Genomic DNA, 19,202 nt, shown 5'->3' with positions numbered 1-19,202 from the left:
AACTTCAATCTGCCAAACACGTTCCCCAAGTGGCACGAATTTCTGGAACACTATGATGGCACCCTATGTGGCCAACTGAATGCACTCATGCCACGACCAATAGACTTCGAAATAATGGCCATCGACATTCTCACATGTTGCCCTTCTATCAACTTCCAAATTGCTTTCAAACGATTGATTGGTGGTGAGGAGACTTTCAATATATATTCCTTCTTCAAACTGAATCATCTCAAGCCAGCCTGCCAGATCCCAAATGTTCACAATTCTCAGATTGACGATAAAGAAAAGCAGCGTTTATTACTAAAATTCTTGAGGGAAAGTGTTCAATGGGAGAATTATGCTTACCTGCAAGAATTTCTAAACGAAATCTTCGAACTAGAAATGAGATTGTGGATTATGTTTGATGTGGGTGGAAGAGATGCACTGATACAAGATTTGCACAGTAAGTATAACGATGTGCAGTTAAGCCCCTACCAGCCAATACTGAAGAATGTACTTATCACTCGTACTACGGAAGGCAAACATTGGAACGAGTATTACTGTCGCTTCAATACGTATAACGAAAGTTTTACTGGTCTTAGATGCATTATTGATACGCCAAATCAAAAACTAGAAGACTTACCTTTAATATTTTCTGTTTTACGAGGCTGGAAGCACAGTGCCTTACATAAGATTGTCGAATCAGAGGAGATGATAAATTTTGATAACATCGGTTCGCACTTTAATCTGATTTCTTTAGAGAAGAGAAAAAAACGAAATAATCTGAAATTTCAACTAATCATCCGCTACAGAGAGCGTTTATTTAGCACGCCTGCTGAAGCGATAGTGAACGTCTCATACGACGAACAGGCGCAGAGTTACATCACCATGGACATTATCGGATCTGAGCCGTTGCAGTTGGGCAGCGGCCGAGAACCCACGCCTGATGTCATTTGATACATCTCCTGCTCACTCTATTCCATTAAACTCTATTTTTACTCTATGAGATGCAGGCGAGAGAGGTCCTTTGAGACTGCAGACTGAGAATCTCATTGGAAGACTACATGCCAGAGAACCGTTGAAGAGTCAGGGTTATATGATCCATCTAGTTCTTTTCAGAAGGAGTGGAAGGGTGTGTGTGTGTGTTTGTGAAACTCAACTCCAAGCCCAAGAAAGATAATTTATCAACCTGCCCGCAGTATAGCGTGGCAGGTATCAAACATATCAGACATATGTAAATTTATACATCATTACAATTCAGGGATGTTTTACTGCTAATAATCATGGAATTGCATGGGAAAACATATAATTTTCTCTTTTGACATCATTGATTGCTCTTAGATAAATACTCTAACATCTGCCACATAAAGAGCTATCGTTCGGTCATATGAAAACAAAGAAAGAGATTAGGTTGGTTAAATAATTATGGAGGACACTGGAGATACCAGATTTCAGCAGCAGATCGGCCAGTAGCGTGTTTAGGAAGGACATTAAAAGGAAAACAGGAACAGCGTAAAGGTGTTAATGATCTATTCAGATTGTGAAATCAAAAAATGAATAAACTTGTTTTTACCATTTTTTTTGTTTGGTTTTGTTTTAATTACAAAAACACAACACTCAGATGAAAAAACATAAAAAAGGAGATTTCCTTCCAATTCATATAGTTTTGTTTCGTTTTTGCTTTTTTAACAAATTTTATATAATTTTGTTTTGTTTTTGTTTTACCTGTTAAAATATAAATATTTTTAAAGCATTTTAATTTTAAAATTTTATAAAGTTTGCTGTACGAATAAATAAAAATAATAATGAACAATAAACACATATTTTATGAGAAAGAGAAAAATTGCACACTTTATTTTTAAAAAATTGTATTTTTTTTTAAATACTTTTTACTTTATTTATACATTTAAATATAAATCTGAAGATATTTACAGTTTATACAGAGAGGCACGGTTAAAACTTTCTATAAAATCTTTGGTTTTTTGTTTTGATTTTTTAAATGGAAAAAAATATAATGAGAAATATAGAGGGGGAGATTTTTGAACGCATGACCTGGCCTGCAGTTTTTTATCACTTGGTTTTTCCAAATAGATAAGCAGGTGTAGGAGGAGTTACAAGGTGTTTGGAATATTAATTAAGGATAGATTACAACTATTATTTAGAAATATACGTATGTGTGTACAACTAGAAGATGAAAGATTTTTTTTTTTTTTTTTACTTTAAAAATACTTTTTTAAATTTTTGTGTTAAAATCACTACAAATAAATTCCAAAATATTATTAATATTTTGTTTTGTAATGAAAAATAACTTGCAGGTAAACTCTCTAATATGAAGTTAACATTCAAACTACAAATGTTATGATGGGGAGAAGGTTCGCTATGTAACATTCGTATTAACTTTACAAAGTTAACGTTTTCTTTTTCATTTCATTTTCAACAATTTTCATTCATTAAAAAAGTGTTTTCCACCTTTAAAAAATATATATATATATATATATAAACATTTATTTGTTATTTGCCTTTCTTTTACTTGCATGAAAAGCGGAAAGTAGTAAATTCACAAAATTTAAAACTACCCATTACATCTTTAGGTACTATCGTGGGATCAGAAGATACTGTTTTGGTATTCATTCTAAGACTTGACCTTGTAAAAAAAAAAAAAACAAAAAAAACCGATCATCTCATTAATGTTTTTGAGTTGGTAGTCCAGGATTGGGGAGAAGCAAACAATATTATCGAGAATTTTAATCACTTTTTATTAACCGAACATTATCAAAGCGAATTTAAATTTATTGAAGCTAACATATACATGCCACTTGGTGTGAATGAGCACTGCAGTTAGGGGGCATTTACATACGTGACTTCTTCAAGATGTTCGCCAAAGGTTACCCTAGAGAGCGGTTACAGAGGACTGGCTAAAGCTACTTGAGGTGGTAGCACCTCTGTAGAACCAAAATGGATTTATATTTAGCGGCCTCCAGACAAGCCAATCCTGCAATTAAGAATTAAATCATTGCCTATTATTCAATCATAGATTTGGAAACATCTAAATCGGAACCAGCAGTGGAACCACAACAAGGATGAATCTTCGTTCCACTTCCTCTGGAAGGAAACAAGCGCGTTTTGCTTGGAGTTCTCGCTCGCCAGTGACCTGGCCGTTTTTGAAAGGGATAATGTGGATTGTTTTCTACCGTAGGGGGACACAATGGTTCCTCCAAAATGCGAGGGACAATTATCTTCTGGAAGTCCCGGATCAAAATTATATAGGTCTTAAAAACGATGCAAAAGAGAGAGAAAATGAAAGGGCAAGGGCTAAATGAAAGTGTGAGAGAAGCTACTAAGATCAGAAAAACTAAGGAGTAACTGAAATTAAAAATAAATAAAAAAGGTGAAGTTGTAAAATTACTTCTCGATTATTCCATAATTAGTCGATTTAGTTTTCTCTTTTCACGATATTCTTTATTTTTCCATTAATATGTACATGTTTTTTTCTTGAGAAACTACTCTCAAGTTACCGTTCGTAAAAGAGAATTTGTGAATCACTGTTCCACTTCATCATCGTAAGAGAATTTACCACTTACAAATAAACTTTCAACAGAAAATCGTGCGTGTACACCCCTTTAATTAGAAAGACTAGTTTGTAATTTTATTTTGTATACATCAATACTACTTTTATTTTGTTTTAAAAAACCCACAGCAAGAATTTTCCAACAAAGCGAGAAAACTTTTGATAATTTCACAATTCTACAAAATTAATTATTTTCGTTTAATTAATTTACCACTTATTTATAAATTCAAAAAGTACACATAAAATTTCCATTTTACAATTATCGACTTGTTCACTTATATTTTTTTGCCTTTTTTTTTTGTTTTGTGTGTTTAGGCCGTTCGTTAATGTGCCCCGCTTTTGGAAATACTACAAGTGAAAAACTTTTTAAGGAAATAACATTAAAAAATAATTTTTGTACAGATAAAAATGCGCACCTATTTTAATTAAATCTTTATTTTTTTTACAATAACTTTATTTCCTGCCTTCAAGGTCAAAAGTTATTTAATTTAAAAAAGAATTGCCAATGATTTAAGGATAGTACATGTGTATTATAAAAGACTAATAAAGATTTAAGTTTGTATTAGATTTTGACGTCTTTGTTGAGTACTCTTTTTTAAAATAACCATCAATTTTTTAATTTGATCATTTAAAATAATTTTTTTTAAGTATTAAATCGTTTTAATTTAAAAAATTATGCCTAAATTCTTTGAACAAAAAAGAGCGAATAGGGAAATTTGTTCAAAAATCTAACATGTTAAAAGAAGCAGGTAACGCTATAATTTGTTTTTGTCAATTTTATATATTGTTTTATACTTTTTTAAATAATTTTCAATTTTAAGATTTTTTTTATAAAACCATAGATAAATTTTGATTTTTCCCTAAAATACTTCAGATACCTAAATAGTCATTTTTAAACCAAATTTATTTATCAGACATATCGCTGAGGTACTTTTAAAAAAAAAATCGCTGAAGGAGAATTTTATGGTCCCATGGTTGAAAATGTCGATTTCTCCAGAGATTTCTTTTTTCTTCTTCTTCTTTAAAGTTATTTTATTTAGGAACAAATATTTTCTTGAATCAAGAGGATAAAATATTCATCCTTCTCTCTCTCACGATGGTTACGTAGAGCCAGGCCATGCTTTTACACCCAAGTTAATGTGTATTTCGTATTTTTTGTTTGTCTTTTTTGGCAAATTCGCCATCAAAGTGACTTGATGCAATAATACACACGCGGGCACGTACACACACAAATATCTTATAGGTTTAAACATTTATTTTTTTTCTTGCTTAACTTACTTTCTTTTTTTTTCTTTTTTTTTTTACGGTTGTTGCAATAATAAGGTTTCTAATTCATCAGCAGATCTTAAGAGAAAAGCGGCTGATTCCCTATATCCTGCTATAAGTTGTTTAACGGCCGATAGTTCTTGCGGTGTTAGTTTATGGCTGAGTACTGGTGGTTTGGATGCCGTAGTGGAGGCCGTGCTCTTCATACTTAAATCTGTTGCACCTGGTAAGGACAATGATATTTATAGAAAATCAAAATAATAAAAGATGTGTTAAATTGTTTTAAAATACATTTCATTCTCAGAAGCATTGAACAAAATGAGATCAAGGAATTATTTTTTGTTATAAACTTATGTACATGGCCAATTTGATGTGTCGAATAGTTTTTCTTTGTATGGCTTTATAAAGAAAAGTAGTGTGAATTTCGTTGAAACGGGTGACTGGAATCGTGTCTACCACAGCTGATAGGAAGTTTATGAAGGCGTCTACCCTTCACTTCAAAAGTGAAGAAATAGACTGGAACGCGTAGTAAAATTTCTTTTAAAGTCTGCAATCCCTGATAAGAAAACATTGGAGAGGTACACAGTATGGTAACGGACGATCGTGACTTAAAATGTAAGGTGCAAAGTGTAAGGAAACATGCTGAGTCACCACCACCAAAGAAAGCAAAGGCAATACGTTCGGCCGGAAAGGTCATGGCCTCAGTTTTCTGGGAAGCAAAAGTCATTCTGCCGATAGATTATCTTCCTACTGGCCAAACAATTACGGGGCAATACTATGCAAACCTCCTAGACCAACTACAGGAAAAGATACGCGAAAAAAGGCCTGGTTTGGCAAGGAAAAAGTCATCCTTCATCAAGACAACGCCCGCCCGCACAAGTGTTATTGCCATGGCAAAACTTCATGAACTGAGGTACGAATTGTTGCCACATCCTCCTTATTCACCTGATTTGGCACCATCAGACTTTCATCTCTTCCCCAAACTAAAAATTTTCCTCGGTGGGCGAAGATTTCCTACAACGGAAGAACTGACAGCCGAATTGGAGAGGTATTTTGCAGGCCTGGAGGAATCTCATTTTCGAGATGGGATCAAGGCATTGGAACATCGCTGGACCAAATGCATTAGTCTACAGGGAGACTATGTTGAAAAAGAAAAGCAGTTCCACCGAGGTAAGACACTTCTTTCTAGTACATTCCGAGAACTTTTCAAACCACCCTCGTACATCTTTCAATAAGAATTAAAAAATGAGAAAGAAGTTCCTTTTTATTAATTACCTTCTAAACGAAAAGACAATAACTGTCGAACGAAACAAATTTGAGAAAGAATTTGAGTTAGGATGGTGAAAGAGAAAAAAAACTATCTTTAAACAGGGCTTCTGCTGCTGCCCATAGCACGTACTTTTGGCCTAGGGACAACTTTGGGATTTGATGTATGAATTGTTGGAAGATCCATACCATTTGGCATTCGCTATCTGATTTCCTCTAAATTAATGGAAGAAAAAAGTTTGGAAGTCCAATACAGAGGTTGCTGGTATTTTGCACACCATCCACAATCGATTCCAAAGAGGGAAACTATTCAATTAGAAAAAACATTTATTAGCTAGAAAGAACGCTAATTTTTACTGGCCCGTACAAGATTTTTACACTTTCTCCATGAACATTCAAAAAGGTACATTTGAAAAACTTATATGAAACAAAAAAAGCACATGTATGACTCACCATTAGGCAGTATATTTGTCGTAGGAAACACTGGGAATATTGGAGAGCCAAACGTCTGCGGACTTTGCGAAGGATTGAACATTGATAGATTTGTTCTATACATAGCATTATGTGAACCACTTGACATAGTGCTGGAAAAATAACTATTTATTAATTAAGCTAAATGTATCGCGTGTTTTTTAAAGATTTTTTAGCAAAATATAGTGAACACACAATGTAATAAAAAAAAAATTAGTTACTTACCTCATAGTAGAATTAACTGTTTTCGTTCTACATTCGGATGGTTTTGCATAATTAGGTGAATCTGGTTTATTATTATTCAGATGTGAGACTAGTTTGGGCTCGGCAGATAGATTGGCTGGAGAGAAATGATCAACCAAAGAAGGTCTTGCTTCGGCCTGTTATGAAACAAATTATTTAAACTAAATACTTGAAAACATTGCACCACCCTGAAGAAGTAAAATTACAAACTAACTCTCATTGTTTAATTTCTGCAGCAAGGTTGTTCTCAGTGGTACTAAGATCGACATGCGTGAATCAACAACAATGAGGCCCGTATTATATTTTTCTTTATCGAAACCATCCAAGATTGACGATTCGAAGGTTAAGGTATGGAAAGAGCTATTTTGAATGAGCTTAAGGTTATACCTGGAGTGCCAATGCCATTACACAACAACACCTTTGGTCTTTAGCCAAAAAATTCAATGTTCATAATTATCATCGAAATCTTAAGAACAGTTTAGAATCATTGTTGAACTTTCAACTGGTGCTAGCTAACTTCTAACTATGTAAGGCAACAAGACAACTCAATTTGCAAGAATTTGAATCCACTTTCTGTATCAAGTACCGACTAAAACTCCCGACTAAACCTAATACAACATTTGTGGAGTACTTGGGATAGGCCGTTTAAGATGGATGGGAGGCTGCGTCGTTACATTACCTTCAGCGATCCCAGGATGAGATACGCGTGCTCCGTGTCTTAGAAGAGAATGTAAGAATGAATGAAATGGTGACGAATCGCATTATTGAATTCCTTTAATTGCCCCCTCCCTTCACTATCTACTTAATTAAAGTTTCAAGCCAGTAATTTTACTTCTAAGGGTGCACAATTTTTTTTTTTTCCATTAGCCGGTCTGTCTGCAGAAGATCCTAATAGGGTTGTCAGGGTGTGTGTTGTTAGATAGGAATTGAGGAATTGAAGCGTCGATAACGATCTTATTTTCGTCCGTAAATACAGTATTTGTTTGTCTGTATATAAATTCAGGTTTGAAACTATGATGTGGTTGCCATAAATACCTTAGACTAATCGATTTCATCGCTTATGATCGAGCAATTTTTCATTTTTTAGCGACTATCCTCTGTTCTATTCAATATAAAACCGTATCCTTTTGAAGAGTGATAGATCGAAAAAGTAAGTAGCGTTGTTCGTTTTGTAGTTTCTTCATGATCCGTCCACGTCAAACGTTGGTCCAGCGTAAGTCCTAGGTAGCGTGCGTAATGTATGTGTTTCGTCTTGGTGTAAACATTGATTTTGTCAGTTTTCATTTTCCAGAGTTAAGCCCTTTTTGTATATTAATAAATTTAAATTAATTAAAAATAAAAACTTACTCCAGAGATCAGGGGCATTGGTTGAGATACTGGTTCTAATCCTAGTCGCATACGTTTGGCATTATGGCTTTCATTTTCACACGCTGCTGCTAAGATCTGTTCAGCTTGTACGGATGTCAGATGCGCCGGAGTTGGACGACCCTGCCGCCAAAATTTATACATATGAAAAAAAAGAAAAAACAAAAATACAGATTTTAAGGAACAATAGATTTCTGTTTTTTGGCCTTAGAATTATCTTCCTTAATAGTCCCAAAAATTAAAAGCCAAGAATTCCTAATGAAAAAATAAACCAATGCGTCGCAGTTTGTGGATGACCGAGTTATTCTTGCCAGAGTGAGCACATACGATTTGAAAAAGCTGATGACTTTCCATATGAGATTTTTTCAGTTTTTTTTTTTTACAGATAGTACAGTTGTTTTCAAAGTAAGAATCATCCTTCACTGTCCAGATATTTGGGAATTAATAAAGGGATTTGGTAAATTTGCTGGTTGTTTCATAAATGGATTTCTAAAATAAAAAAGATGTAATTGCCCATTCAATACATGGTACTTTTCTAATTAAGAAATTCGAATAATGTGTTAGAAATAAAATTAAAAATATATATTTGATTCAGATGGAGCTTGCAAATTAAAATGGTTTCAACCACCATGAAGAAGTGGGAGATGAAGATTACACACTTTGCTTCTAGTGGGAAAGGATATAACCAAGAGAAGACCCATCCTCTCTTTAGAAAATATCATTGATCTTGCGTATGATGTATCAAATCACTGATGACGTAGTCCTCAACACTGCTGATCGAGTCATGAGTTTAAACAAGACAGCGCAGCATAAAATAATCAATTTTCATCATTTAGCTTACACCTTACTAACAGAAAATTTTGACATTTCTCATATTAACTAAAGTGACATTAAATCTAATGTTGAGCGCAATGATATTTGACAAATGTCCAAAATGATATCCATCCCTGTGTAAAACGTCATTATCTTCCCTGGTTTGAGATCTACTCAATGAAATGTCCGCCGCACATAGTATAATATCAATCTTCATTAATGAACTTGGTTAAAGTCAGCTCAATATATAAAGTTTATGAGACAGATTGAATTCAGATATGGACCATTTACTACTATTTCTTACCCCTGTGTAAAGATATTGGTTTGCGATAGAGCAGATTTTCTATGATGGATGAGAGAGCTTATTTAGTACGTGCGTCGGTTGGCGGTAAAAATACTTCAAAAACTAAATTACAACAAAGTTCAATTTCATGTTTAATTCAGGAATCATTAGAGATATAAGAATTAAATATGTTTTTTGAGTCTGAAACACGTATAAGAAGTTAGAACACTGAGAAATGTAGTAAAAAGAATGTTGTGTCGTTCTTAAAATGTAAGTTTGAAAAATTCTTTAATAGAATATCTTCTTCACAGTGCTAGGGTGCATTCTACTGGCAACTTTTTGAACTATAGCCGCCTCTTAAATAGTTGTGAGCTTTATATTTTAATTAGGAAAATGTTTAGGGCAGTTGAGGGATGCAGGGGAAAAATAAGTTTCATATCTTTTGCTTACTATTCAAGTTCGAAAAATATGCATTGATCTGAAGTACGAATTTCCTAACGAATTTTACCTTATTGTGTGGGTGGATTTGCCCTCACGATCTTTAACTAGTTATTCCTGGCATCTTACTAACAATACTACCAACAGAGCCATCCGCTTTCCTCAAATTGTTGGTACGGGTAAAATAAAAAAAGAGCTGTGATCTCATTATAGTTATCCGAAAAGGTCATACGAGACCTAAATTGGTCTACCGTTATCACAGTTCAAATGTTCTAATACAACTCAATTCCTGTAATATTTCATTAATTAATAAAACTTGAGACTACAAGGACGGTAACCCCAAAAATTAATTTATACCATAGTAGGTCCTTTACATGAATAGTTGGTGTACTATGTTTTTAAAAAATCAGCTGGATTGGATTTCGATAAAATTGCGGATTGTTGAATTAATTCTTTACAAGTTAAAAATATAAAATTAAAAGAAGGTATAGAGGCTGAATCCCTATTAGTAAATAGGAAGTAATAGTTGAGGCTTGTGGGGGCAAATCCTCCCAAAATAATTTAAAACAAGAAGGGAATAAAAATATCTTATATTGAGATCTGCGAAGTTAATATGTATTGTGGTACTGGGTTCGATTCCCCCGGTCTTAGGCCTTGGATTTTATTTAATGGTTAATAAAAGAAATTTACAGTAAAGTATGTTTGCTAGTCGCTTCCGTCCACGACACTTAATTTGGTAGTTGGACGTTAAGTCCCGCCTGAAAAAATAGGCGATTACTTTACTTTTTTTTTACTTTTTAAAAATATCTTATATTAAAAAACCAACCTAACCTAACCTAACCTAACCCAACTCTGGAAAAGTTTTCCAACATACTAACAAACTTTTTCGCAAATAATTCTGCTTATATTTTTGGCGTTAACTCCATGACTAATACAACAATGTGTTCATATCACTCAGATTAACACTCAATCAACGAAATTTCAACTGGGTATAATAATATTAATAATTAATAAATATTATGTAAATTACGACCTTTCTTTAATAATAATAATTTTAAAATTACTTGAAAAGTTAAACTCTAGTTTGCTAAAAGTTTATGAATCTCAACAAGTAATTATTTGCCGTTGGTGTTCGCTTTAAATAGTAGCGCTTAGTAGGCTATAACAAGAAAACAATTCTCAAAAGCTCCTAAAAAATGGTAAAGAACGAATAAACACTAACCTGTTCTGGCCAAGTACCGCCAGCATCTCGTCCTCTTTTATTCCTGCGGCAAGACTTCAAATATGTTCTTATCCTTTTTCTAGCACGTTCACCATATTCAGGAAACTGCCTAGTACATGAATCTATTATAGCTTGGATCTTCTCTTTTGGTTGTTTTGATATTGGTACTGATCTATCCAGATTTTCGTCTACAAATAAACGTACGAACATCTGCGGAAATGGTAAAACAGAACAAAAAATAAAAAAAATTGTTAAAAAAGTTAAATGTATTAATAATTCTAAAAGGACCCTATTATTTATTATTTCTTGGAGTTTTTACTACATTTTGTGTGTGTGTGTTTATGGATAATCTCACCGCCGATTGTATTTGTTCTTTCTTGGCGGATGTGTTGTTTGGTAACAAAAATAAGAGAGAAAGAGATTGTACTGTGGAATAAAAAAAAAGAAGAACCTACTGCATCTGGTAGGCCCGGCGGTGCTACTACCATGAACCCTGTGTGTGAACAAGCAAAAAACCTACTAAGCCGGGGAAGAACAGAGGAACAGAAAAAGAGATGCTGTGCCGGACTGTATTTCCTTCCACAGTGTACTACCTCAGCAAGAGCTGACCTCCTTTTTTTTCACTCTCTCTTCGTCCTTTTTCTCACTGTTACTCCATCCTTACACTAAGGGCACCACCGCGCATTCTGTCTACAGATTTATACTTACACCACACTTTCTGCAATCAATACTATCATTCAAAAAACAAAAATAATAATAATAATAAATAAACACATAATATTTACATTGAACGCTTTCAATCTTTCTGAATCATGATGAGGTGCTTTCAAATCATCATCATTATCGTCATCATCATCATCATCTTCCTTGTTGCCGCTAGATGATGTTTCATCATGCACTGATCCTGATTCCTATAATCGCATGAGAAAAAAAAAAAAAATCCAACAATTAATTATTAAAGATGTGTGTATTAAGATGTGTATTACGTATAATAATATATAATCAATTCGGACTTTTAGCTTGATTATTTTTTCAGCCAACAAGTGCAGCATTTGTATGTTACTTCATACTGAATTTTGTTCTAGTGATGAAACGAAATTCTGAAAGTTCTTCTCTATTACTAGGATTCCCTAGTAAATTGTACTGATCCTAATAAATAATACTGAAGTTATTGACTACATGCAATTAATAACCTAATACTTTTATTTCCCACCATTTATTCTAAACAACATATACGCAATGGTTGAAATAAAAGTTACGGAAAAGGGTTTTTCCATACGATTTAAAATTTTATTTAAATTCATAAAATTAAAACTAGTAATTGCTGGAAGAGACATTCAGAGAATTAAAAAACAAAAACATTTAACTTACAGATAAATCCCTTGGTTGGGGTGTGCTTGGTTTCTTAGCCATATTGTAGTTCCAAATATCTTCTGCCTCGTCTTTTGGATCGCCATTCCTTCCTGAACGAACATTAATAAAATTAAAGTAGCATAAAAAAAAACAAATTGTATACTTTTGTGCAGAAAATGAATGGAATAGGTTTTAAAACTTTTTTTTTGTTCAAGAGCTGGGCGCTAGCAGCCACAGGAGCCGACAAAAATTTGGGTTCCATCGAAAACTTGCAGGTGCACCAACTGTCACGGGAATTATCAATGGCAGGCGAATAAAGTAACTAATTATTAACCCCTACGCGTCTATGTTTACTCAAGAGCAATTCCCTATAAGGCCCCTACACAGGCCATTCAAATAATTGGTAGGCTATGTTCTGGGTCATTGCAGACTGAGGAAACAACTGAATCGCATGGCCCTGGCCACAGATTGCCTGCGAAGGATTTTTGTCAGGAACCAAAAGAAACGGTAAGACACTTGTTAGTAAGAAGAGCTGGCTATGGCTACAAGTTACGACTGTAAGGAGAATAAAAATGCCTTTAGTATTGCTTTCCAAAAGTTTTTTAACCAGACTAATCGAACCAACAGGATTTGAAGAAGGTGCTATAACAAGTGGGTGCCGCAATAAGCTCTTAGCTAGAGAATGTTGACTGGTCAACCAATTCATATACATGTTTTTACAGCCATTATATTTGGAATGAAGCCAATAGATGGAATGGTTTTTATATAAATGAGAGATAGTTAAAGCCACTTACTTCATTTCAAAGCTTCAGGTTTTATTAAGTTCTTTAGAATTTAACTAAGTATTAAGCCCACGTTACAATTATTTTATTTTCTATTTTTACAGCATATTCACTACATAATTGAAAAGTTAACATATTTTTACACTAAAACTGAGAATACAATTGTAAATTAGATATCAATTGTAGAAAAACAGAATATGTGTAGGAATTTAAGCTCCACGAAACTTCAGAAGTTTTACAAGGGAAGTCAATTTCATTAAAAATCTATCTTTAAAATTGGATGAAAATCCTTAACTATCAGAAATAAAGCCATAACCAGCAATGCGAATTCAAGCAGCTAGTAAATAAAAAGATGAGTGTGTTTAAAATAAACTAAATATATACATACGTGACTGTAATGTTTTATGTTACACTACGCGAATAAACATCTAGATTTTTCACATGAGTTAGCGCATACATTAAAATATCAGATGTGTTCTCTCACTCATATGTTAAAATTCACTATTATTTTGGTTTATTACTTCTATGCAAACTATTTTGAAACTTCATTATTTTCTTGGATAGTAATAATTCATATCAAAACATTTTATAGAATAAATATAAAAAATTAGTAAATATTTTCAACTCTTGTTTGTTGTGAATAGTTCTTTTCTCTTTTCTTCATGATATGAGTCCTCAACAACAGAAGATAAAATAGGAGTTTAGCACATGAGTACGACTCATTTAAGGTTATAAGGAGAAGACTAAAAGAGCAATTGTGGTCACAGCCTTCTTGATTGATTTTGATTTCTACAAATAGTTTAAGTTGTTCTACACATAGCTAATTGTTAGTTATTAAGTTATTTGAGCCTGTTCTTTAATTAATTGAAACAAGATCATTATAGAGCTATGTGGTTGGGGAAAGCTGAAGGCAGTAATTTTCTTATTTTGGATATTTAGAAAAATTTTTGTATGAAAGTTCTGTGTTTGCTTTTCGTATAAGATAACGTTCTTTGGATAATGTGTGCCACAAATCAATGTGTTACCTCAGTCACTCAGCAATGCAAACTGAGTAAAGAACGTAACAACACGAGATAGACCAGAATAATAGAAAGGTACATACTATACTGTCTTAGCATGTCACGCCAAAACAATCTACACTTCACTGGTTCAAAATTTAATCATCTAGGCAGTTGATTAGCTGCTTGACAGTCACCTAATTGTAACTAAAACTGAATATAATCTCCGCATGGATCCATTCACTCGCCACTGATACGAGCGTATAGAAAAAAATTCTTTTCAAGACCTATGTACATTCAATAAACCGAAGTTCTTACAATATAAGATGAAAAAGAATACTTTAACCAGTACACACTCCGAGATAAAAAATTATTCTATAAAATAATCTTTTTTCTTAAGCACTAATCAAAATTTACGGTTTGGGCTTTGACACGTCACAAATTGACACTTCAAATGCACAGTTGTTGACATATTGTAATGTAACCAGGAAATACTGTCAAATTAAGTTGATCTAATGATAACCTTTGAATGAATACTGTATGCAAAATGTCGAACACTAAATACATAGATAATGTCGTTTCACTTATTCCTATAGAATGTTAAGATGAACTGCCATTATCGGACATTCAAAATTGATTACGTAAATTTTGAAATGTACAACTTATGACTTTAGAAAAAAGACTGATTGTTTTTTTTTTCTTTTAATAATATTATCATTTTTTGTTTTTGTCAAATATTTTTGAACTATAATTTTTTGTGCCTGCAATACTGTGACTATAAGGGCAGATTTTGTGCATATAAAACTAGTTGACCATGCGGCCTGTTGTTGCGGTTGAATTGATGATTGTTGCCCCATGTATTAAACCAGAATAGTGCCGGATTTAATTAAATCGACTGTTTTTTTTTTTTCATTTATTTTATGATTTAAGACGCTTCTGTGGTTGTTGGCGCCCGGAGCACTTTTTCAGTGCACTGCCGATCTCCGGTGCAGTGTAAACTGTGTATATATGCCCTAATTATATATTTTTTACATTAATAAATAGTCGTATTTTAACACCTAAATCTAACAACTGTGCTTGATGAGTATAAATTTTAATAACGTTAATTTAATAAAGGTAAATAACAAAATCATACCATTAAACTCATCCTCTGCTTCGGGTTCCGGTGAAATTCTCATCTCCTAGGGAAAAAACAAAGCTAAAATTAATTAAAATAATTAAATATTAAAATCAGCTAATTTTTTTTTGTTTGTCATTTCTTCTTTAAAAACATTTTGATTTGGAGTGATTACAGAAATTATATAATAATATATACGTAGATATATCTATCTTCTTTTAGTTATTTTTAATGTTTGTTAAGAGAGTGGGTTGGAGGTTAATGTTTAATAGAAGGATTATGTACAAATATTGAAAGTGTGAGTCGGTTGGTTGGGTATGATACTGGTGGCAGGAACAGGGGGTATACCTGGTGCAAAAGTTGAGTAGAGTTGTACACGACAGAAGGAGGGCCAGGTGTGGGAAGGGACAGAGGGGAAATAATGATTTAACCCAGGTGTTATGTTGGTGGGCGGTAGTCATGGTAACCACCGCTAGACATGTTGGTACTGGCGCGCACCACCAAGGGTGTGAGAGAGTGCAGGCTTGTTGGAGAGAGCGTTCAGAGAGGATCCTGTGTGCCCCTCCACACCTCCTCTGCTGGTGTACAAGGGAACCGCCGTTCCTCTCTAGCCAGCCCTGGTCTGTGTAGCGCCAAGTGGAGAACAGCAGAGTGAGTGCCAGGCTAGCACTGTGTAATATACAAGGCACACCCATACAGTAGCACAAAGGAGCTAGGTACATAGCGCGGGCATGTTTGAGGCACATAGCCGACCGAGGTAACTGAAGCAGTATCCACATACTGTGCTGAACGCGAGAGGAGAGGCAAGTTGAGTGCTCGTGTGACCCTGTTTCACATTCACACACACCCACACAAATATATACTATATATGTAGAGAAATTAGTGTCAGTGTAGGAGAAGCCCGGCCCGCCATAGCTAGAGCTCACTCAAACCCCGCGTGCACCAGCAGCCTTACCTACCTACATACAGACATACAAACAAACCCCCAAAGCCTTGTTGCTGCTGCTCTAGGTATCATCAACAGCCTCCAATGCCTCTCTTCCACTAAACCATTCATACTGACAAATAAAACAAATTTAGAATCGTGCTCTCGCTATATACCACCATCTCCTGCAGCAGCACCGGCTCACTCCGCCGACGTACTCAACCAATCCTGAAATACATGTTACAACCTAAACCCCACCACAATCATCAAGAGAGAAATTTACAAAAATTGAAAATATACAAATATAGGGGGGGGGAAATTGTGAAATAAATGATCTAAAAACAATTAGAAACAAAAGAAAGAATACAAAAAAAATGGGGACGATTACAAAATTTATTATCACCTAAAGGTTGGTTACCTGTCATTTGAATAATTATCACCCCAAGTGCCCTGTAGCCCTGTAGAACAACAACACGCCCCCCACTCCAATAAATTACTATACTATGGCTTCCCAGTTTATTTACTAACCAACTATGATCAGATAAAAAACTTTTTATTTCATTATACGAGCATTTAGTAGTTAATTATTGTCATTTAATTAAATTTGTACTAGTTTAATTTAATCAAAACTTACAAAAAAAGAAAAAATACGCAAGATGATGTTCTTTTTTAATTTTAACTACAAATATTGCTACAAAGTTTTGTTATAAAGTTATAAAACCGGAAGTAAAAGGGTTTGTGGTTCCCCGGTTTTTTAGAAAATTATATTGTTTATTGCGGATGTGGTTATTAAATAACGAGACTGATGTTGCTACAGAAGAGACTATGCATGCGCCAAAACCTAACGAGCTGTGCAGCGTAAAGCCTTCTCTTTCGATTGCAGCGTGTCCTCACGTGTTTGTAGAGAAATCTGTCTGACCGGAACCGTCCGTTTGTGTAAGAGGTGTTAGTTTCTTTTGCCGAAAACATGGATACTACACGTTGTAGTAGAGTAACAACGAATTGTCGTGAAATTTCACATGAAAATGGGTAAAAACGCTACTGAAATTTATCTTTTGTTAAAAAGAAGTTTATGGCAATGAATGTTAATCACGTGCCCGAATTTTTTGAGTGGTTCAAGCGTTTCCAAGATGGCCGTTGAAGATGTCGGAGATGATGACCTCCCAGGTCGCCCTTCCACATCCAAAACGGGTGAAAATATCGATTATAATTAATCAACATTTCTACCTTGAGGTGCTTGCTTAACTCCGTGAAAGAGTAATGGAAAAAAACGGCCCGCTTAGTGAAAGAACAAGTCACGGGGTTCTCCATCAAGATAACGCGCTGGCTCACACTGCATTGTCTGTCAAGAACAGTTTCTAGCCAAGTACAACATCCCAGTTTTAGGCCAACCGCCTTATTCACCTGACCTCACCCCATATGACTTTTATCTGTTTCCCCCGAAAGTCAAATCTGCATTAAAAGGAACACGATTTCAGTCCTTTATAAGCTGTGAAAGAAAAAGAGGCACGCGTCAAGCAGGAGCTCACAGAAATCAGACTTCCAGCACTGTTTCGAACAATGGTAAATTCGCTGTGGAGCGTTGTAGGGATAAGGGAGGGGTGTGTATTGAAGGTGATAATAACTAAATATGTTTATATTTAAAATAAAATGTTTTTACAGAAATAGTCTCGTCATTTAATAGCCACACCTCGTATTTTTGTCTGTAAACCTAAGCGGAGGACGAAATCAAACTTTACTGGATGTATGATTGGGTTGGACTGAAACTTAGTGATTAACGTTCATTTGCACCATGTCTCATTTTTTTAAAAAAAAGAATTGTAGGATTTCGTCAAGCGGAAGTACTGTTAATTGTTTTCTCTTTTGTTATGAAAATGTCTCGTCATACGATTGTCTCCCAATTGGAATACACATTCCATACAGGAAGTCAAAAAACAAACATGCACACTAAAAACCATTTTTTGGGGTAAAACCGAAAATGATTACGCACATAAAGTTGTTAGTACAGTTCTCAGTTGACCAAGTAACCTAAATATAAGGGCCGTCTATTGTTACAATTTGAACTGATTAGTGGGTGATGATTGGCAAATAGGCTGTGTATTTATCTTGACAATCATTACAATATAAATCACTCCTTCAGTCTCATCATGTAAATAAAAACTCATTGATGATAAAAGTATATTTACCAGTCGTGGGTGGGGTGAGCTTTATTTAAATACATTGAAAAAGTTTTGGGCCCTAGCTTAATATCTGGCACATTAACTACTCTACAAACAACAGCAAGCTCACAACAATATGAATGATGTGCCACCTGATGCTTGTAGAGAAGAGGCTGGGCTGGCGCTAATGCAGATTTATCTAACTTGACAATCAATATCTCCCAAACACACAATCCTCTCGCACAGCAGATAGAAGATAGAGAGAGAGAGAGAGAGAGAGAGAGAGAGAGAGAGAGAGAGAGAGAGAAAGAGGGAGAGAGAGAGATATCGTCCTAATGGATTATAAAATAATATCTGTTACAGCCGGAAATGTGTCACAAGGAAGTGACATTACTTTTTTACGCTTCTAAAATAAATAATTAAATATAAAAATGGTCACGGCCGTTACAGCACACGGACGGCCATATTTATTCTATCTACTTAATAAACTTTTAACTGACATCACTTAATTGAATTATTTTTGGTATTTTCATTTATTTTTTGCATTCTAAGATATTCCATAATATTATTGGGTGACTTCATTATTTTTCATTTTTGTTCTTTCTTACCATTTATTGGTAAGAGGAAATAATGTGTACTGCACACCGGAAATACACTGCACTGAGTGAGCCATTCACTGCACAAAATCGATTAACTCACTGATTAAAATATTTTAATCAGTGTCAAATCACTTGATTCAGTCAAAGCTTTTTTTTATATTTATAATAAATTTCCCAAATAATTAAATTTTCCCCATTAAATGACAACATTTTTGTGGCCATTAAATAATAATTTGCCCGGAAATGACACGGCAGAGGGCATATTCCCCTTAATTGAAAACTGTTCAAGTCCTTACAAGTACATCTAACACAATCGAAATGCCCCACCCACCCAAAATCGAATTGTTTCTCAGCA

At 34.3% G+C, this 19,202-nt stretch overlaps 2 protein-coding genes across 17 annotated transcripts in view; one reads left to right on the top strand and one right to left on the bottom strand.

Annotated features, from left to right (window-relative positions):
• Positions 1-19,202, top strand: part of Hel25E (ATP-dependent RNA helicase 25E) — a 205,016-nt gene that overhangs the window by 73,148 nt on the left and 112,666 nt on the right. The gene's annotated exons all lie outside the window — the stretch shown is intronic.
• The window catches only part of LOC141456096 (nucleolar protein 4-like), a 79,161-nt gene continuing 64,784 nt past the window's right edge, over positions 4,826-19,202 (bottom strand). For 15 of the 16 annotated variants that reach the window (XM_074131750.1, XM_074131751.1, XM_074131746.1 and 12 more), the window contains 8 exons: positions 15,183-15,228; positions 12,286-12,377; positions 11,700-11,825; positions 10,915-11,124; positions 8,141-8,281; positions 6,776-6,930; positions 6,533-6,675; positions 4,826-5,036 (listed from right to left, as the gene is read on the bottom strand). In XM_074131750.1, coding sequence (XP_073987851.1) covers positions 4,849-5,036; positions 6,533-6,675; positions 6,776-6,930; positions 8,141-8,281; positions 10,915-11,124; positions 11,700-11,825; positions 12,286-12,377; positions 15,183-15,228 — 1,101 coding nt within the window. In that variant the 3' untranslated portion in view covers positions 4,826-4,848. The remainder of the gene's footprint in view (positions 5,037-6,532; positions 6,676-6,775; positions 6,931-8,140; positions 8,282-10,914; positions 11,125-11,699; positions 11,826-12,285; positions 12,378-15,182; positions 15,229-19,202) is intronic. The other variant, XM_074131755.1, reaches the window with a different exon arrangement.

Source organism: Rhodnius prolixus, unplaced genomic scaffold, assembly GCF_049639745.1.
Source record: "Rhodnius prolixus isolate KJV_2025 unplaced genomic scaffold, Rpr scaffold_4, whole genome shotgun sequence".
NCBI lineage: Eukaryota > Metazoa > Arthropoda > Insecta > Hemiptera > Reduviidae > Rhodnius > Rhodnius prolixus.
Note: the sequence above shows the minus strand (reverse complement) of the source record. Positions and strands in the feature narration are given on the sequence as shown.